Consider the following 20,637-nt stretch of genomic DNA (forward strand, 5'->3'; position numbering starts at 1 on the left):
AGCGCAGTTTTTGTGCTGAAAAAGCCCCCCTCGGCTTATACTCGAGTCAAGCAAAAAAATAAATAAATTTGGGGGGGGGGGGAGGGGTCTATGACCAGCCACATAAGTAACGTATAGAATCTCCCATAAAATAGTGAGAAAAAAAATAAATAAAAGTAAATAAAAGTTCTAAATACCTCCTTTCCCTAGAATACATATAAAAGTAGAAAATTACTGTGAAACACAAACACATTAGGTATCGCTGTGTCTGACAGTGCCCGGTCTACTGAATATAGGGTATCTGCAGTGCTCCTGTTCCATCGGGAAGGGGTTAATAGTTGCACTGCAGATACCCTATATTCAACCAGGCTGAATTCCAAGTGGGGGGGGGGGGATTTGGGGAGAAACTCAGTCCTCAAGCTCAGGGAAGGGGCAGAAAGACAACCAAAACACTCCCTCCTCTCCACTTCCCCAGCAACCACTGCACCCAAAAACTCCAACCATTTTAATTTTTGAAATTTTCCAGTAGCTGCTGCATTTCCCCCCTAGGTTTATACTCGAGTCCCAGTTTTTTGTGGTAAAATTAGGGGCCTCTGCTTATATTCGGGTCGGCTTATACTCAAGTATATACGGTAGTTCAGCATGGAGCTGTGGACTACAAGGTTATCTGTGACACAGAGGAAGGGGGGAGGGGCAGGATCTAGACCTATTGCAGGATCACCTGGTTTGTTTACAGGGGCGACTCCTAAAGCTGAAACAAGAGCAGAGCCCATAATTGACAGGGGGCCTGATTGATCATCTGGAATGGCACTGCTAGGCTGGCAGTATGACAGTATTCTATTACAGCGGTATACAAAAAAAAAAAAGGCAGCACTGGATCAGAGAGCAGTGGGATTCTTAGGGTATGTTCACGGAGTATTTTGCAGGCTGATTTTGACAACGTCCAACTGCAAAAATGCCTCCCATTAACTTCAATGGGAGCCGCTTGCTTTATTTTATTCTTTCCTTTTTTTACATTATCTAGTAGCAGAAAAAAGTGAGATGCCCGATCTTGCTGCGGGTTCCATTCATTCGGGCCTAATCAGGAGTGGGATGCCACAACGGAATACCAATGCTGCATCAGCATCCTGTCGCAGCAAGCCGTGTGGAATGTTCACAAGGCGGAAAACGTTTCCACGACCTTTTCCTCCTTGTGAACATACCCTTAGCAGATGAAAACAGGCCTCAGGAAGGAAAGGAAATAGCTTAAGGGTCTACCAGCCAGAGAGCAATTATCTGCTACAGTGGGAAAAAGCTGCACAAAGAGATTCTGCAGGAGCCGTGTCCTACAAGGCAGGCAAAGGTGCTGCTGCTGGCCTGCCAGTGCAGGAGCATTGGGAGCAGGAAAAAAGTGCTTCATGAGGGAGAACTGGTGGAGAGCTCCCACAAAAGAGTTCCAGCATCGAAATTTCCAGACCAAAGGAGGACAATGAGTTCCAGGAGAAAAAAAACTAAACAAAAACCTTTGGCCTACTCCATCCAGAGCTGGAGACTGAGTTAGGAGGCCGCAGCCGTGGCTTGCACACTTCAGTGGCCATGAAGGTAGGCAGGGACACCAGGGTGGCACTAATAAGGATCCATCCACTAAAAGAAGACATGTATCCAGCCCGGCTGACTCCGCTAAACCTGCACTTGAGAAAGGACCCAGGGTGGTCCGAAACGCGTCGTGCTTTTTATCTTCAATAAATCTACTATTTATCAATTCATCCATTTCTTTGGCCGTTATTCAAGATCTACCAGTGAGCGCAGACCCCTGCTTTTTAATATCTCAATTTCTCTCTCCGGTGTCTCTGTTGGTTCTGCTGCCACTCTCACCTGGATTCTCACTCCATATGTGATAACAAAGACACATATCCTTCAGGTGAGGGGCCTACTGGTAATTATTATTTCAATTTGTAATTTCCAATAATACTACACTTAGAGCGCTCAGTGTCTCTCCTTTTTTGTTTTCTACTAAAAGAAGACAGAGGGGAAGGGACGGGGTGCAGATCTACTCACCTGAAGGCTTCAGACACATGCAGTCTCTGCCTTTGGTGACCTCACACATGGAAATGGGGTCAGCGGCACTCTGGTCACAGATACGGCAGTGGGGACTGGGTAATAAGAAGAGAGGTATGACTATGGGCAGCATGGTGGCTCAGTGGTTAGCACTGCAGCCTTGCAGCGCTGGAGTCCTAGGTTCAAATCCTGCTAAGGGCAACATCTGCAAGGAGTTTGTATGTTCTCCCCGTGTTTGCGTGGGTTTCCTCCGGGTACTCCGGTTTCCTCCCACACACCAAAGACATACTGATAGGGAATGTAGATTGTGAGCCCTATATGGGACAGTGACTGACAAGATCTATAAAGCGCTGCGGAATATGATGGCGCTATATAAGTAAGCATAATAAATAAAAGTGTGGCGGACATGCTAATAACCACAGTATAAAAAGCAGAATACCTGCGTGCAGGTCTTGTCTGCCCCCTACAAACACTAGGCTAAAACTGGCTAGCATGTCTGAGGAAAGGCTTTATAGCTCACGCACTTTTTTGATATTCCTAGTGTCAGCCTCCTAGTGGTTGGGCCAATGCCCATGGTGTTGTGTCCCTCATTATATAAACGAGAAATTCTCTTTACCTATTAATTTCTACATTTAGTTTTCCATTAACAAGAACATGTACCGCTGAATCAGATTAAAACTATAAAGTGCTTAGGAAAGCTGCTTGCTTCAGCATGGCCATAACAGCACAAAACCATAAAATGGAACATGCAATAGGGCATAAAACCACAATAAAGAGAAGTTGCGTTTCCACATAAAAATAACATTTATTATTGATAATATGACAGTTTACAAAAAGGCTAAAACAAATATGTACAAGCCCCCTTCACTTGAAATGAGCAGCAAAGTAAACTTAATCCTAAAAATTGTACAATGGCTTCTGTAGCATCTGGAAGTTGTAAATTAGTTTTCTGGGACTAAATTAAAAAAAAAAAACAAAAAACAAACCACCAAGTTGTAATATACCTACTGTTCTCACTTCCCCCTCCATCCAGTATCCCATGGTCTTGTGCCATGACTATGTCACAGTGACAGATCACTAAAGAACAGAAAATCACTGACTATAATAGTCAATCCAAGATCTGTCACATTGACCTAACACTGGATTGTGGAATTGGAGATGGGGTGGAGAGAAAAAAAAAATATATATATATATATATATATATATATATATATATATATATATATATATATATATATAAAATTACAATTTTAGATTCCTACTCACTGTTTTGGCAAAGTTCTCAGAGCAGGATTAAAAAAAAAAAAAAAAAAAAAAAAAAAAAAAAAAAAAAAAGATATATTATAAATCTATCTATTACAATAACTGAACCCCCACTGGTCTCTACTTCCTAGTCCCATCTAGGCATACAGGCAATGCTCAGAAAGCCAACTAGGCACAGCAGTGATTTCTCCCCACACAAAGGCCCAGAAGACCCTTTGACGTGTATGACAATGATCACGGATAACACTTAAACATACCAGTCCAGCAGCATTTAACCCCACCTTACTTCCACATTTTTGGCAGTATTACAATTCAAGTATCTTTATTAGTCAGAGTTGGTACCAGCACTCAGCCTGTAGACATACCAGACAAAACATTAATATCCATATGAAGTGTGAAGACGGTTGTAGTAATAGTACGTGTCATGAAGAATCCTGAATGAAGACATATTGCACATTCCACCATGACACAGATGTGGTGGACCCCTAGATACACAGTTAATACCCAGCAAGTGGCGGATCTTCAGACATGATACATTCAACCTTTTTAACACCAAATAACCTGAGGAACCAGAAGCCCTCCAGTTCATAACTGGTTATGTGTTTAACACTAAAAGGGCTCCCCAAGGGGTTTTCTTGTTTTGTTTTTTAAATGAATCCGTCATCTTCAGCATAAAAATAGTTTACAAAAAAAAAAAAAAGTCAGTGGGTTTCACAGTAAGACCCCATGCAAATAAATTGAAAAACAAAACAACCACATGTAACGATCAAATTTTTTTTAACGTCTTTTCAGAACAATGGGAGTCAATGGGTATATACAAGTCGGTCAATTAAAAAATAGGACATTATTGTGCGTTTTTCTGGCCTGATATACCCAATACAAGTCTATGGGGTTTTTAACATCCATTTTTTGGCTGAGACATCATTTAAAAATGAATGAGTGGGTTGGGTGGAAAAAGACCAACCAAGTCCATATTTTTTCACTAAAAGTTAAAAACATTGATGCAAAATGAACGCTAAAACCCGACAAAGTTTCATCCATTTTTAACGTCTTTTTTTTTTTCTACCGTCACGTGCATGTAGCCTAACACACCATAGTTTATTGCTATTGTCTGTTACCAGAATAGACTGTAAAGGATGTACAACTTTTTATGATCAGCCAAGGCCCTACAGAAATAAGCATCACGGCGCAATAAGAACAAATGATACTTGGTGCTAGCACTAACATGGAAAAGGACGCCACCCTAACCTGTCAGGTTTTACCCTATAAAGTCTTCCATGCTATATGTGTTAGCCCTGAAGCATCTTCCGTGAGGCTCTGAAGTATTTCGCTGAATCAGCGCTAACCCACCCAGCCCAATGTTGCTCGCTCTCCAAAATGAAACCTTTGCCTATAGAAAGAACTTCTTGCCAAATGGACACTTCAGAGCTCAGGATCTTCCCACAAGACACTTCAGGTCTAGTTATTGCATAGCCATAAAGTTGGAAAGGTGTTCATATGTGCTATAGAGTGGGGCAACAGTTTATTAACCGGTTCCTACACTATAAAGGGATTTGTATGGCCGATTTACACGGATACATAAATCAGAGAATGCTATTTTTGGTAGATATAATTAGCAACAATGAATATATTATACACATCAAGAGTCAACTTGGAAAAAATTATTCATTATGTATTATAAATGTCATTTTGTGGCGGTCACTGTATTTCTATGCTATGGCTTTTTAATCTAGACAAGGCTGTCAGTATACATAGAAAGAGTTGAGTAAGGGCTAATTTCTACAGAAGCTGGACATCGGTATCCAATAACATTCCCCAGTATGTGTTACCCTCGTGGATGCTTCTAATGAATTTTAATGAACTGCACAGTTAACTACATGAAATAATAATGGGCATCCATTGTATACAGGCGGGTAGACATCAATCATTCTGAAATGTGCCGACTTAACAATTCTTGACCATCTATTGCCTCCTATAGAGAAGTGCAGGATAAAGTAGTGTCTAGTGGTTTATAGAAAAAAAATATATATAATGTAAATGCTAGCACTAGAGCGAAGCAAGTATAAAAAAAAAAAAAAAAAAAAAAAAAAAAAAAAATGACTGTACACATAGCAGCTGGGTGTGCATACAAGACTTTCAGGAATAAAACAGTAACCTCTACCCAATCATTGTGGTATTAAAATAAACAGAGGCATTGTTTTAATAAATAAGGCTTAAAGTTAGTGGTCGTAAACCACCTATTCACATTTGGAGGCTCAGTATTCACAGAATCCAGGAGCGGTAACCATTTCTCTAGTCAGAACCACAAGTATTGCTAATAATGCGAGACAGGTTTTCCGTCCATGCTCTGCTGTGGACTCTGTAGACGCACTGAAAGCGAAGAAAAAAAGTAATAAAAAAAGAGTAAGCTTACACAATATTTTTTATATTATCTATCTATTGCCATGAATGGGCCCTTGTAAAGAAACCCTTTGAGAAAAGTAGAATTGCTAAATAAAAGAAGAGAGGAACTCTCTATAGATGTAATGAATCTAAGATTGCCCCATAGGTGGCACCTCCAGTGTGTCTTAGTAGTATAGACGTACCATTCTTACTAGATCTGTTATATAGTCTGTCGGTGCTTAGTTTCCAAGTTCCAGAGTGAAGCGCAGGATGAGTTCTGTGTATTTTATGAAGAGGGCGGTCAGATTCTGGTGACTCTGGTTCTAGCAGCCTGTGTCCTTTCACATCCAATGTCAAAAACTTCTAGAAATGGGGAAAACAGAAAAGGCACAATAAACTTAGATTAGTAGTAGTAGAGCATTAGATAGAAGTAGTTAGATATTTAGAAACTCCTTCAATGTATAGTCTGGTAAAAGGTCTCTGCCAAAAATACACATTTTACTGCATGTTGTCAGATAGTTATTCAGACTATGCAGTTATGCTCAATGACACCAATTGTGGGAGGAGACAACTTTCCAAGAATGTATACTATATACATAAGCTGAAATACAAAAACTCTGCACTAAATATATATATATATATATATATATATATATATATATATATATATATATATATATATACAGTCCTATGAAAAAGTTTGGGCACCCCTATTAATCTTAATCATTTTTAGTTCTAAATATTTTGGTATTTGCAACAGCCATTTCAGTTTGATATATCTAATAACTGATGGACACAGTAATATTTCAGGATTGAAATGAGGTTTATTGTACTAACAGAAAATGTGCAATATGCAATAAACCAAAATTTGACCGGTGCAAAAGTATGGGCACCTCAACAGAAAAGTGACATTAATATTTAGTAGATCCTCCTTTTGCAAAGATAACAGCCTCTAGTCGCTTCCTGTAGCTTTTAATCAGTTCCTGGATCCTGGATAAAGGTATTTTGGACAAACAAGTCAAGTTCAGTTAAGTTAGATGGTCGCCGAGCATGGACAGCCCGCTTCAAATCATCCCACAGATGTTCAATGATATTCAGGTCTGGGGACTGGGATGGCCATTCCAGAACATTGTAATTGTTCCTCTGCATGAATGCCTGAGTTGATTTGGAGCAGTGTTTTGGATCATTGTCTTGCTGAAATATCCATCCGCGGCGTAACTTCAACTTCGTCACTGATTCTTGAACATTATTCTCAAGAATCTGCTGATACTGAGTGGAATCCATGCGACCCTCAACTTTAACAAGATTCCCGGTACCGGCATTGGCCACAGAGACCCAAAGCATGATGGAACCTCCACCAAATTCTACAGTGGGTAGCAAGTGTTTTACTTGGAATTCTGTTTCTTTTTGGACGCCATGCATAACGCCTTTTTTTTTTATAACCAAACAACTCAATCTTTGTTTCCAAAATGAAGTTGGCTTCTCCAAATGTGCTTTTGCATACCTCAGGCAACTCTATTTGTGGCGTACGTGCAGAAACGGCTTCTTTCTCATCACTCTCCCGTACAGTTTCTCCTTGTGCAAAGTGCGCTGTATTGCTGACTGATGCACAGTGACACCATCTGCAGCAAGATGATGCTGCAGCTCTTTGGAGGTGGTCTGTGGATTGTCCTTGACTGTTCTCACCATTCTTCTTCTCTGCCTTTCTGATATTTTTCTTGGCCTGCCACTTCTGGGCTTAACAAGAACTGTCCCTGTGGTCTTCCATCTCCTTACTATGTTCCTCACAGTGGAAACTGACAGGTTAAATCTCTGAGACAACCTTTTGTATCCTTCCCCTGAACAACTATGTGGAACAATCTTTGTTTTCAGATCATTTGAGAGTGGGCTGTCCATGTTCGGCGACCATCAAACTTAACTGAACTTGAATTGTTTTGTAGAAAGAAATGGTCCAAAATACCTTCATCCAGGATCCAGGAACTGATTAAAAGCTACAGGAAGCGACTAGAGGCTGTTATCTTTGCAAAAGGAGGATGTACTAAATATTAATGTCACTTTTCTGTTGAGGTGCCCATATTTTTGCACCGGTCAAATTTTGGTTTAATGCATATTGCGCATTTTCTGTTAGTACAACAAACCTCATTTCAATCCTGAAATATTACTGTGTCCATCAGTTATTAGATATATCAAACTGAAATGGCTGTTGCAAACACCAAAATATTTAGAACTAAAAATGATTAAGATTAATAGGGGTGCCCAAACTTTTTCATAGGAATATATATATATATATATATATATATATATATATATATATATATATATATATACACACACACACACACACACATTTTTAGTATTAAATGTGCCAGTATACAAAAGTTTATAACTCACCTAATAAGTTATCTAACAGTTTATGTTTTAACTACAGGAAAAAAAAAAAAAAAAAGTATACAAGATGGCCTCGCTCATCTATTAGCATATTATAGGAGCAACGGTAATGGAAAAAATGGGTGATGTCGGGGAGAAGAAGAAAAAAAAAATTATAATATATATATTATAGAATATACCTTTGCTTTCATATTCATATTTTGATTTTCACAAATGGGAGTATCATTTTCCTTGTAAACTCCATCTGTGCCAGTTCCCTCCATTAAGCTTGATCCACAGTTTTGTGTTGTATAGCCACTGTCCACCTGTACATTGATAAATATAGTGATAAGAAAAATACATAAATGACCCTGCTGATGAAAAGTTCTCCTACTCATCACTGACATCCTGCCACTCCCATTACAACACTGCCCTGGTTCACACATCAGTATGCCATCCGTCCGTTTGAATTCAGTTTGAGACTAAAAACGGACTGATGCACATACTGATCGTATACTGACACCTATTTATGCTGATAGCAAAGGCTGTGCTATTACAGCCCATTCACTTTATAAGAAGGGAAAACAGCCTGGCGCTTTTTGAAGAGGTTTTTACAAAAAAAACACTCAAAAAAAAAAAAACTCCAAAAAGCACAGCAAGGTCCAAAAAACGCTTAATTAGGAAGCGGTTTTTTTCAGGACCAAAATAAGCCACACGTAATTTACGTGTGAACTAGCCTTTAAAGGGGCTTTCCAATAAACATAACCATTTAAAAGTTTAAAACTCAGCAAAAAAGGTTTCATATTTTCTCTAACTATCTTAGTGGTGATAGTCTGTTGTTCTGATCAATTGCCAATGGATACGACCATGAATGCAGGAACTTGCTATGGGCTGGAACTTGTCAGAAACCTGGTCAAGATTTCCTTATTGTGGACAGATTATCAGGGAGCAACAACACATGCATATAATAGAAATGATTTTAATGGTTTTCTTGACATGGGAGATACATTCTGCCTCTGTTTCTTTAGTACAAAGTAACATTTCTAAATGGTCTATATATGCAGCTCCCTTTTGGGGATTAAGGTGCAGATAGGGCCTCCCATAGTGTTAGCAATGAATCACTCTAATTTTAAATGTATGAAGAGGAATAGGGTTTTGGGGTTTTTTTACTACACAAAAGGAGACACTGGCTCACTGACTTCTCATGTCCATTAGAAAAATACCATGTTGGATCAGATGCTCAGTACTGAATGTGAATGTAACATGAAGCATAATGTAGACTACCAGGTACTGTCATTAAACTTACTTCCAAGCACACTGAGATTATTACCTGGATGCTGCTGTTGTCACAAGGAATCACACTACTTTCCGCTAAAGGAGACATACACATGTGAGACGTCTCAACGCTAAAGATATTACCAGTCATGAAACTGGTCATGGGAGTGTTGTCAATTCCAACTGCATCCTTAACCCAAATCTGATCATCTTCACTCTCCACTGGGTCTACCATTTCCACAGTTTCATTGTCTCCGAGTCCATCTGTAGCTTGTACAGTCTGCTGCTGTGTGCACTGCTTAGGTGATATACTATCCACAGAGTCCATTGTGTGAGCATCAGGGGAAAAGGTATCCATGTTATGTAGCTGTAACACAATACTGCCTTCAGGTAAGGACTGGTGTACGGGTGGTGAGTTTTCCTTCTCCTCCTCCAAACGTTCAATTTTAAAGGGGACCTGAAAGAGGGAAGTCCGATACTGTGTGCTCTCTCTGCAGGATTTCCCATTAATCAGAAACACACTTTTGATGGGAGAGCAGCCTTCAATCAAAGGACTAGCACTACAAGAGTTAACCATGGACTTGGAAGCAGAAAGAGTCTCTGGAGAAGGGAAAGACAGCTTCTTCTGTTCTGCAAATACAGATGGCACATGACATTAATGGAAAGAATGGCATACACAAACAAAGTTTAAATGGCAGGTGAACTTGATACAATTTTCTGGAAGTTTTAAAGGGGGTGTCCTATCTCAAGGACCCCATTTATACTGGTAGCTTATGTAAATTGAAGACTTTTCCTAAATATATTGCTTTAGAAACTCTGTTTTGTTTGCTACGTGAATTTATTCCTCCCATTGTTTACACTGCATTGCTATAACCACGAACCTCTAGGACAAGCAAGGACAATCCGTTCAGCTAATTGCAGTTTGCTGATAAAGCCTGGTCTGTTATCTCTATGTAAATACACGTTTTGTTTTTTTTTAGCCGGACACAAAGTCCTGTATGTCTGACTTTGAGTCCAGCTAAAAAAAACGGTTTCCCCGCGGACAGGCCACAGGCGGACACTGGTGGTCACCTTTACAAACCCATTCAATTGAATGGGTTATAGAGGTGACAGCCGGGTTTCCGTCCTCTGTCTAGTTTCGCTGGGACTGAAGATGGAAACCCGACGGAATGCATACACCAGACACCGAGCACAAGTGTGAACGCCCCCTGAGATAGAAAATTGAGTGTCCCCCTCCACCCCACGGTTGCATTCATCTCCGTTTTTTCTCAATAGCACATAGGAATAGTCTTAAGAAAAACATCTAAAGGTAGGAAAAGAATAGCCTATCTTAAGGCTATTCCTACATCTTATCGAGAAAAAAAAAAATGTGATTTTAAATGGTAGAATCCCTTTAAACTATATTTCGGTCCTCCAATAGTCCGAGGGACAGTGAACTGGCCCACTGTTTAAAAAGTTTGAGGACCCCTGCTCTAGAGGATAAAACTCTGACCATGGTCATGTGATTTATGGTCCATGGTCATGTGATGAGCACACAGGTACACAGCTGATTACCAAACAGATGTCTGATTACTGTGCTGTGACTATAACGAGCAGCAACTGTGTGTCATCACATGACCATGGACCGTAAATCACATGACCATGGTCAGAGTTTTATCCACTAGAAGTAACAGAATAAACGACAACAAGCCGAAATCTAGAAAACTGTGAGGAACTGATACAGAAATTATATTGGAAAATTGTACAACTTTTTATTATACAAAGCATAACATTTGTCTCTCAATATTGGTCTGAAAGTGGACAACCCCTTTAAAGAGGACCTTTCATCAGATCGGGCACATGCAGTTCTATATACTGCTGGAAAGCTGACAGTGCGCTGAATTCAGCACACTGTCGGCTTTCCCGATCTGTGCCCGGTGTAAAGCGCTATCGGTCCCGGTACTGTAGCACTTTATAGTCAGAAGGGCGTTTCTGAAACTTAGCCAGGGATGCCCTTCTGCCCAGCAGCGCCTATTGCGCTGAGCTCTAAGACTGGGGAGGAACACCCTCTCCCCTCCTGATAACACTCGTCTATGGACGAGCTGTGTGATCAGAGGGAGGGGGCGTTCCTCCCCGCTCCACAGTACAGCGCGATAGGCGCTGCTGGGCAGAAGGGCGTCCCTGGCTAAGTGTCAGAAACGCCCTTCTGACTATAAAGCGCTATGGTCCCGGGACCGATAGCGCTTTACACCGAGCACAGATTGGGAAAGCAGACAGTGCGCTGAATTCAGCGCACTGTCAGCTTTCCAGCAGTATATAAAACTGCCTGTGCCCAATCTGATGAAAGGTCCTCTTTAAGTTCAAATTTTGGGCTATGAAATGTCAGCGATTATGGTCAGGGATAGACGTGAGGGGGTAAAATGGAAGCCATGTTAGGGTTTAGAAATGAGCCGGGGGTTTTTTTTGCCTAAAATGTACCAAATTTTTCAAAGTGGTTCATGAGCAATTTAGCAGATCTTTAGCATTCCTATCCTTAACTTACACGGTCTACATATTACAAAGAATTAGTAAATCTTAAAATAAGCTAATACCTTACCTGCCATTGGAGTTTTTCCTAGTGCAGAAGATATTGGGGAGAATGCTGGTGACATCTCTCTCATAGGAGATTTCTCAAAGAATGTAGGACTTGCTATACTCCCTAGGCTATATGCTCTCAGTCCACCCTGGATTGGACTTGAAGAAAACTGACCCTTAATAAGAAGACAAAAAGCAGAGAAGGGCTGAATATCGTGGACAATGTTTACAACATAAAAAAAAAAAAATAATAATAATTATATATATATATATATATATATATATATATATATATATATATATATATATATATATATATATATATATACAAAATGATAATTCCAACGGGATGAGAATATGAGAGTCTAAGTAGGAATATAACTGAACAAAGCCTACTACTATACCACACAGATTGGATAGATTTAGTATCATGATGTATACTGCAAATTTTAGAATAGTGTATTGAATTTTGAGGTACTAAATATCAGAACAGATCATTACCGAACTAGGGGTCTGCATAGGACTTCTACAACGAACAGGAGAAAGATCAATCGAACAAAGAACACCCAGCGAGGCTGGTGGGGCGTCATAGGACCCTGGTGGAGGAGAGCTTGGTGATGAACACTCTGATCCAGTGTACTGGCCATCCAAGAATAACTTTCTTCGGAGAGATGAGGAGCTCAGGTTTTCCTGGGATTGATCTGCATTTTCCTCTGACCGAAAATATTCGCCTTAAAAGTAAAAGCAGTTTATCCAGGGGTGAACACTGAAATCAAGAGCCCCTGTGCAAAATTTATACATCCAAAACACAGGGTTGTGAGAAATACAATGTATAGGAGGACTATACATTGTATTACTGGTACTACTACTGGTGGTAGCCGAATATTTCTGGGAAAAGTGGTAGACTCCCCTTAAAAATACAGAAAAGCATCTAAAGTGTTGGTGGCATCTCCTATTGAACAGTCCAGTAGTTATTTTCCATTTTCATTATTCCAGCTCTGTATAGCATCTTTATTTGATGCTACCAGGACTTACCTTTGGCGGTATTACCAACGTGAAGGGCATTCCCTCCATGTTCAGCTGCCTTTACGCATCTCTATTATAAGGTATAATGTAGAGCTGCATATACTCAGTCTTTACATACAGTAGAGGTCACACTTTGCTCTGCTGTTCATCTTAGGCTTTGTTCACAATTCTGTCAAAGGCTGTGCTAGAAGTTGTCATATTTAACAGGGAAAATAGAAAAGCATGATATACTATTTCTCATAGCCACTACACTGGAAATGTGATGCACCCATTAGGAGTCAATGGGGCTATATGATGGATGACAGTAGAAAATGGACAAACAACCACAAGTGTGAACAGATACATCAGTGAGTACTATATTGTCAAAGGGGGGCATCCCTTACAGCCCAGCCATGACGCTAAGCTGTGAGGAACGCAAAAGACCCCCCCCCCCCCAACTGTACTCGTACATAGACTAGTACTGGGGGGCGTTATTCACAGCTCAACGTCATGGCTGGGTGATAAGCAATGCCCCATCTGACAGTAAAGAGCTACGGACAGTACTGTTAGAAGAGGCGTACCTCATAGCCTATCTAGACTGTCAGGAACGCCCTTCTAGACAGTGATGAGATATCAGTAGTGGCACCGATATCTCCAGCCCTGGGGCACATAACGGGAAAGCCGACAGTGTGCTGAATCCAGTGCACTGTCGGCTTTCTAGTCTAGTGGTATATAAAACCACGTGTCCAAGGACATAAAAGGTCCTTTTTAATGGATCGAGCCATCTTTTTTCCATGGACCCATTCACCTCAATGGCATACTCTATTTTATCCCGTCATGAATAGCACATGACCATGCGAGTCTTGTTACATACACTACAGTCATACTTTGTAAAGACTTACCAAGAATTTTTTCAATATTGAAGTCAACTGGTAATGATAACTGTGTCTGACATGCAACTGCATTTATGGGAAAAAAAAAAAAAAAACAGAGATAAGATAGAGAATATATTTAATATAAATATATACATAAAATTTTAAATTTGGCTTTTAGATTACATTAAAATATTCAGTATTGTGGTGATTAAGGCCAGGGCTACACTGCACCTTTTCATTACACTACTAATTGAAGTTAGCAAGGGGTTGTATGCTAGGCTGGAGCTGACAGTAAAATCAAACATGCTTTTTAGGCTCCTACAGATCTGAGGAATCTAGTCTGATAGTGGTGGCAACTGCAAGCAGCAGAAATGTTTCCAAATGTTTGTAATATACGAAGGACATTCTGACGCATATTTGTTAACTGTTGTAAGACTGGGGAATAATATACCTGGACAATATATATATATATATATATATATATATATATATATATATTGCATGATTTGTGTAGTAAAGTACCGACTTCTTCTAGCCTGGAAAGGAGCTTCAGTACTATCAGAGCTTACTACTATAGTTATCAGAACACAGATTTCTTTAGGTCTAGATTATTTATTTTACTAGCTAACCAATGGGTAAAAGTGTAAATTGGGAAGAGTTGGTCATACTGACCAAGGGTTAACACACAGTAAAAGAAAAGACAAATATATAATGCATATTTGTAGAGGAAAGGCTCAGATATAAATCTACTTAGATACACATGCTATTACCTGTGCTTTTTCCAGGGATTACAGCTTGCTCTCTAGCTAGAGGTGATTCATTATCAACACCTACAAAATATAGCAGATATGATTAATAGTCAATAAAGAAAACAAGTTATATAACTATAAGCATAGTACCAATCAGCTGTCCAACATTGGTGGGGGGAATCAAATCTGTAAGAACAGGAAACCTGCCTGTACCCTACTTGTTTAATTTCTATTGTGACTGCTATATGACTATGAAAAAGGGGGATGTACAGGAAAATGCGGAAGAAAAAAAACAAAAAAACAACTGGTTTCTTTTCCTGCTATGGTGAACTTGTGTTATATGCAGGCATCACTACTAGAATCGTGGACCACAGCAGAAGAATCTGGTCTTGGTGCGTATAGTCTCATGCCCAGGCATTCCATACTCTGAGAAGTCTCAAGACAAGACTATTCCTTGATGAGCCAGACAAACTGGTGAAAAATGTCCTAGGTGAACTGTAAGATGGTCAGATTGTCTATATTGGAAGGGGCTTTCACCAGGACGTTGTCCAAGTATGGAATCTTGGCACCTCCTCTGGAGTAGCTGATAGCCATGAGGGATGTCGTCACCTTGGTAATACCCAGGAGGCAGAGTCCAGGCCTAAGGGGAGCGCAACAAACTGAATGACATGAACCGACTGTGAAATGAAGAAAGAGCTGATAGCACAGCACGATGGGAATGTGGAGAAGGGCATTGCAAATGTCGATTGGTGAAAGGAATTCACTGGTTTCCATGGAGGCCACCGTCTGAAGAGACTCCATGCAGAACCTGCAGACAGCGAAATCGGTTGAGCCGCTTCAGGTATGGGATAGGGCAAAAAGAGCGGTCCCTCTTGGCGGGTGGTGAACAGGTTGGAAAAAAAAAAAAAAAAAGCCCTGGAAAAGCTGTGAAGAGGGGAGGGATATAATTACACCCTGACATTGTAGAGTGGAGATGGCCTGTATAAATGAGACTACTTTAGGGGGTAAAGAAAGGCACCACCTCTCTGTCCCAGGAGAGCATCAGTCCCCCCCACTCGATGAGCCCCAAGTGTGTGGGGGTGGGACATTATGCAGAGGAGGACTTGGAAGAGGAAGACGCCCTGGCTAGGTGAGATCTGGTCTTGAAGGAGGGCCCTCTTGGATTGGGAGCCCCAGGAAGACTGTCCCCTGAAGCAATAACAGCTAGAGCAGGATGACTGGCACTTAGACCACCTCTGAGGGAGTAGAGAGCTTTATCCCCCCCTCCCCATACCCTGTGGCTTCAGAGATGAGCCTCTCTAGGCGTTTGCCAAAAAGCCAGTCCTGTTCATCCCAGAAAAAAAAATTAAGAGCCACAACGAGAGAAATAGGGCACTCAGAGAGGGGATTAGAAAACGCTGACTGATCAGCAATCTGAAAAGGCCGCCGTTCCAGAGAGTTTCAACAGACTGTTTTTTTGTTTTTTTTTTAAGGGGCTCTATCATTGGGAAAAGTCATTTTTAACTAATCACATCCTTGCATAGGCTTTAGAAATGCTATTCCACACCAACCTTTAGTATGTAAATTGCCTCAGTGGTTTTTGAATGAGCCCATTTTTATTCATATGCTAATTAGCTTCCAGCCAGCACAGGAAGTTCCCAGCAGCACTCCTCTCTGCTATTCTCTCCTATCTGTGTGTGCAAACAGGAAGCAGGAAGTAGTCATCAACAGCCGGTGCTGTATACACCCATAGGAAACAATAGCAAAGAGGGTGCAAAGAGGCTAATTAGCATATGAGTAAAAACGGACTTATTCAAAAACCATTGAGGCAATCTATATACTAAAGCTAGGTGTGGAATAGCCTTTCTAAAGGCTATGCAATCATCTGATTAGTTAAAAAAAAAGGATTTTTACCAAAGATAGAGCCCCTTTAAGACTTGAGTTGGTGGTGAAAGGTCCTCTATAAATTTGCTACCCAATATCTAACACTTATCGCCTGGTCACAGTTGGGACCCCCACAATCATTAGGAGAGAGGTCTGAATCCCCTATTTGAACAGAGCAGCAGTCACCCACACATGGTACTGCTACATTCAAACTATGAGGAATACACTTTGCCAGTCACATGTTAGGCAACTCCAGTTTTTGCCACTCATAGCTTTACTTTAGCAGTATATTGGGTGCTGCATATAACAAAGATTATATCCTTGAAAACAAGTACAAACATCACTTACATTTTGTTGAGTGAAACTGAGCAGCTTGCTTCGCTTCATGTTGTGTCCACGGTGACGGAACAATTGTCCTCTTCGTGAAAAACTAAATTCACAGAAGAATGGATTACTAAAAGCAATTAAAGCCGCGTAACAGACAATATCCAAGTCAGAATATATCTATCTGGATAAGTGAACGTTGTTCCATCTATGTACAATATAATTAATTACCTCTTCTATCGCCTTTTGCCTTCTCTCTTCTATTTCTTTATCTAATCTAAATGAGTAAAAATAAACAAATTAAAATAAAGAAATAAGTGACAAAGCCAGAATGGTACATCCCTACTGAATGTTTTACTGGATGTCAAGTTCTACAAGTACAAGTAAAAGCAGCACAGTTTTTTTTTGTTTTTTTTTAGCAGCTTGGTATGAAGCGATTTTAATATGAAGAAAATGACACTTGTTTCTTTAGACACTTTTTGAGGCAAGCAGGAATGGGTTTCAAAACTGACTGCCAAGAAGCCATCCCCTGTCCAATTTCTCTGGGGCTTAGGATGGAAACCCGGCGCAATGACACAGGGCACACGTGTGAACGCCCCCTTAGAAGTGATGTCACCAGTGCCCAACGTGTTCCTTCTCAGGCCCAGTGATTGGCCACAGTTGTCACCTTAGCCGTTTCACTTCTAGCCAGTCACTATGACTGGGATATAACACCTCCCTAGGTTTTCCAGCTTACCTGGCTAGGCCAAAATACTAAAACACTTTCAAAAGAGGTATAATAGAACTTACTTGGCATGGCTTAAATACAAAGCTTGACGATGAATGTCTTCAGGGTCAATATCAACAGGATTTATTGCAGCCAACTGATCAATTGACCATCTAAACTGTCGTGGAGTCTACAAGAGAAACACAGCTATAAATAAAACAGAAGTGACTTGAGGAGAAGAACTGGAACGCATCGGGTGGAAGTTGGAGCATCGGGGACAGGTGCGCATGCATGCCATCTAAAGCCAGAATAAGCCATCAGCAGAAAAGGCAGTCGCTGGAGAGTTTTCTCGCAGCACAAGGGACGCCCCAGTGCTGCGAGAAAACGCATTTGCATACCGATGGAAACCGGGATATCTACAGAAAGGCGGCGCAGAGAAGACATCTAAAGGTAGGAGAGGAATAGCCTATGTGTTAGGGAGAAAAAAAAATTCAGTTTTAATGATTGAATCCCTTTAAAGAGGACCTTTCACCACTTTTGGGCACAGGCAGTGTTATATACTGCCAGAAAGCTGACAGTGCGCTGAATTCAGCGCACTGTCGGCTTTCCCGATCTGTGCCCGGTGTGAAGAGCTTACGGCCCGGTACCGTAGCTCTTCTATGGTCAGAAGGGCGTTTCTGACCATTAGCCAGGAACGTCCTTCTGCCTCGCGGCGCCAATCGCGCTGTGCTGTGGAGCGGGGAGGAACGCCCCCTCCCTCTGCTCACACAGCTTGTCCGTAGACGAGCATTATCAGGAGAGGGAGGGGGCGTTCCTCCCGGCTCCACAGCACAGCGCGATAGGTGCCGCGAGGCAGAAGGACGTTCCTGGCTAATGGTCAGAAACGCCCTTCTGACTGTAAAGCGCTACGGTACCGGGACCGATAGCGCTTTACACCGGGCACGGATCGGGAAAGCCGACAGTGCGCTGAATTCAGCGCACTGTCAGCTTTCTGGCAGTATATAACACTGCCTGTGCCCAGATATGGTGAAAGGTCCTCTTTAACTGATCCATAAAATAGATCAGTTTTTGGTTGTTTTTTTTACGGACACTATCATAACGGATATCCAACGGTAGTGTAAACTGAGCATTAGCCTAAACGGGTTTTCCAAGGGATCTAAACATATTTAAATTTGCAAACAAACCTAAAGATTTTTTACAAATCAAAGTAATTAAAGATTTTGCAGAGTTTTAGAGATTTTAGTGGTTGAATGAGAAGGAGGTTGTTGTGGAAGCTACACCATGTAAACAAAATGTAATCAAAAGCAGAGGATGCCAGGAGCTGTAGGAGAATCCCAGAAATCACTGCTAACTAACAGACCTTTTTTAAAAAAGATTTTTTTGTCCAGACTGGAAAACCCCTTTAGGATCACCTATCAATATTGCAAACTCAGAAAATGTCTTCTTGCTGAGGTAAACTAACACAAAGGTGCCTACATGCCCTTTTTATTGGGTGAATGTATTCTAAATGGTGTTCTTTTGTCATATGGAGAAATTTTGAGCCCCTACATTTAAAAGGGCTCTATCATTTGAATAACACGTTTTTTGATATTCATATGCATGAATAGCCTTTAAAAAGGCTATTCAGGTGCTGCTACTCTTTTTTTTTTTTTTTTTTAAATCCCCACCCTATGTTTATTACATACCAGTATTTATTAAGCTTACTTATAGAGCGCCATCATATTCCGCAGCAATTTACAGAATTTGTCAGTCACTGTCCCATATAGGGCTCACAATCTACATTCCCTATCAGTATGTCTTTGGTGTGTGGGAGGAAACCCACGCAAACACGGGGAGAACATACAAACTCCTTGCAGACATTGCCCTTGGCAGGATTTGAACCTAGGACTCCAGCGCTGCAAGGCTGCAGTGCTAACCACTTGTAAAACCGATATGTAAATTAGCCTATCTGTGCACCCTGGGCGTTCCTCAAAGCCTGTGCACCCCCCTGCATCATACCTTCAAAACGCCCCCTTTGCTTGTGCTCCGAAAAGTCCTCCTCCTCTCTCCTTGTAACCGCCTTCATCGTCTCTTATCTCACTCCTGTACATTGAAATCTTGGGCAGGCGCAGTAATACCCTTCTGAGCGCTATGCCAGAGCACCATTTTCGTGTGGACAGTGGAAGAAAGCACACAAGAAAGTGGCGCTCGGGCATGTGGGCTCAGAAGGGAGCATTACTGCGCAGAGGAGGAGGAATTTTCGGAGCGCAAGCAAAGAAGTGAGCGGTTTGAAGGTATGACACAGGGAGGGGGAAGGAGGCTTGGAGGAATGCCAAGGGTGCACGTACAGGTTCAATAACATATCGGTTTTACCGGTATGGAATAAAAACAAGTGGGGGCTCTTTAAAAAATAAATAGTAGCAGCACCTGAATGGCCATGTTATTCGAATGATAGAGCCCCTTTACACGCAGCTGTAAAACAACATAAATATTCATCCTACGCCTTCCATCACTTCTGGCTAGACCTGCATGCCATGTATATCTATAGATCACTTACTGCAGAAGACTTGCTTGGCTTGAATACTGTTGGGCTGGATACGAAAGGCTCATGTAAGCTGCTATAATCGTTTGGACTCTCAAAAGGATTCAGGATCTCCACACGGCCTGGCGTCTCTGGGGTTAACTGAGCACAAACATCACCCATTTCACTGGACAGGCAGCAGTATAATGAGAACTAATGGAAACCTAGAAAAACAAAGTGCAGACATAGTAAAAGGTGAAACGGGTTTTTGTTTTGGTTACATTTTCAGACAATACCCCTAGGTGACCCCATCCAAGCACATGTTATTATAGGAGCCATGGTCAGGTAACCCCCTCAGGGAGAGCAGCTCCAATAATATTGCGGACACGTGAGTCCTCTCATTCACTTTACTGCATGCAATATATACCATTACTTTTATTCTATAGGAATAGCAGATACAGCACATGCTCCAAGTACTGGAGGACTACAGGGCTCAGCACACTGCTGCTATGTAGTATAAGAAGAGAGTCCGCAGCCATTACCCTGTAGTCCCTATAACACACGGTCCAGAACGAGCCCTCCAACGCCGTTTCCTCGTTCCTCCCGCTCCTAACCCCGCCACTGCTCCCCTCAGCTCCGGCTTACACTCTACCCTTCAGTTCCTTCCTTACAGCCAATCACAATCACGAATTTTCAGTATCGTCCAATCACAGATCACGGAAGAGGCGGAGTCTTCAAACAAACTGTGTAGACCAGTGA

At 41.3% G+C, this 20,637-nt stretch overlaps 1 protein-coding gene across 1 annotated transcript; it reads right to left on the reverse strand.

The window, feature by feature from the left end:
* Positions 1–5,475: 5,475 nt before the first annotated feature.
* Positions 5,476–20,474, reverse strand: BORA (BORA aurora kinase A activator). The gene is made up of 13 exons (XM_075262836.1): positions 20,442–20,474; positions 19,915–20,102; positions 17,462–17,568; positions 16,904–16,949; positions 16,697–16,778; positions 14,507–14,566; positions 13,764–13,820; positions 12,358–12,587; positions 11,879–12,032; positions 9,359–9,933; positions 8,229–8,354; positions 5,865–6,024; positions 5,476–5,649 (listed from the first exon to the last, which is right to left on the reverse strand). The coding sequence occupies exons 2-13, from the start codon at positions 20,059–20,061 to the stop codon at positions 5,594–5,596; spliced, it is 1,800 nt and encodes a 599-aa protein (XP_075118937.1). The 5' UTR covers positions 20,062–20,102; positions 20,442–20,474; the 3' UTR covers positions 5,476–5,593.
* Between the last annotated feature and the right edge of the window lie 163 nt (positions 20,475–20,637).

The sequence above is a fragment of the Leptodactylus fuscus genome, chromosome 2, assembly GCF_031893055.1.
Source record: "Leptodactylus fuscus isolate aLepFus1 chromosome 2, aLepFus1.hap2, whole genome shotgun sequence".
Classification (NCBI taxonomy): Eukaryota; Metazoa; Chordata; class Amphibia; order Anura; family Leptodactylidae; genus Leptodactylus; species Leptodactylus fuscus.

What these genes read in the sequence shown, in the direction of transcription:
- BORA (XM_075262836.1), bottom strand. Translation starts at nt 20,061, where the DNA reads ATGGGTGATGTTTGTGCTCAGTTAACCCCAGAGACGCCAGGCCGTGTG. An exon ending in TTGTATTTAAGCCATGCCAA is followed by an intron (nt 16,950 to 17,461) that starts GTAAGTTCTATT and finishes TTACTCATTTAG; the next exon opens with ATTAGATAAAGAAATAGAAG. An exon ending in CAATATTGAAAAAATTCTTG is followed by an intron (nt 12,588 to 13,763) that starts GTAAGTCTTTAC and finishes TTTACTTTTAAG; the next exon opens with GCGAATATTTTCGGTCAGAG.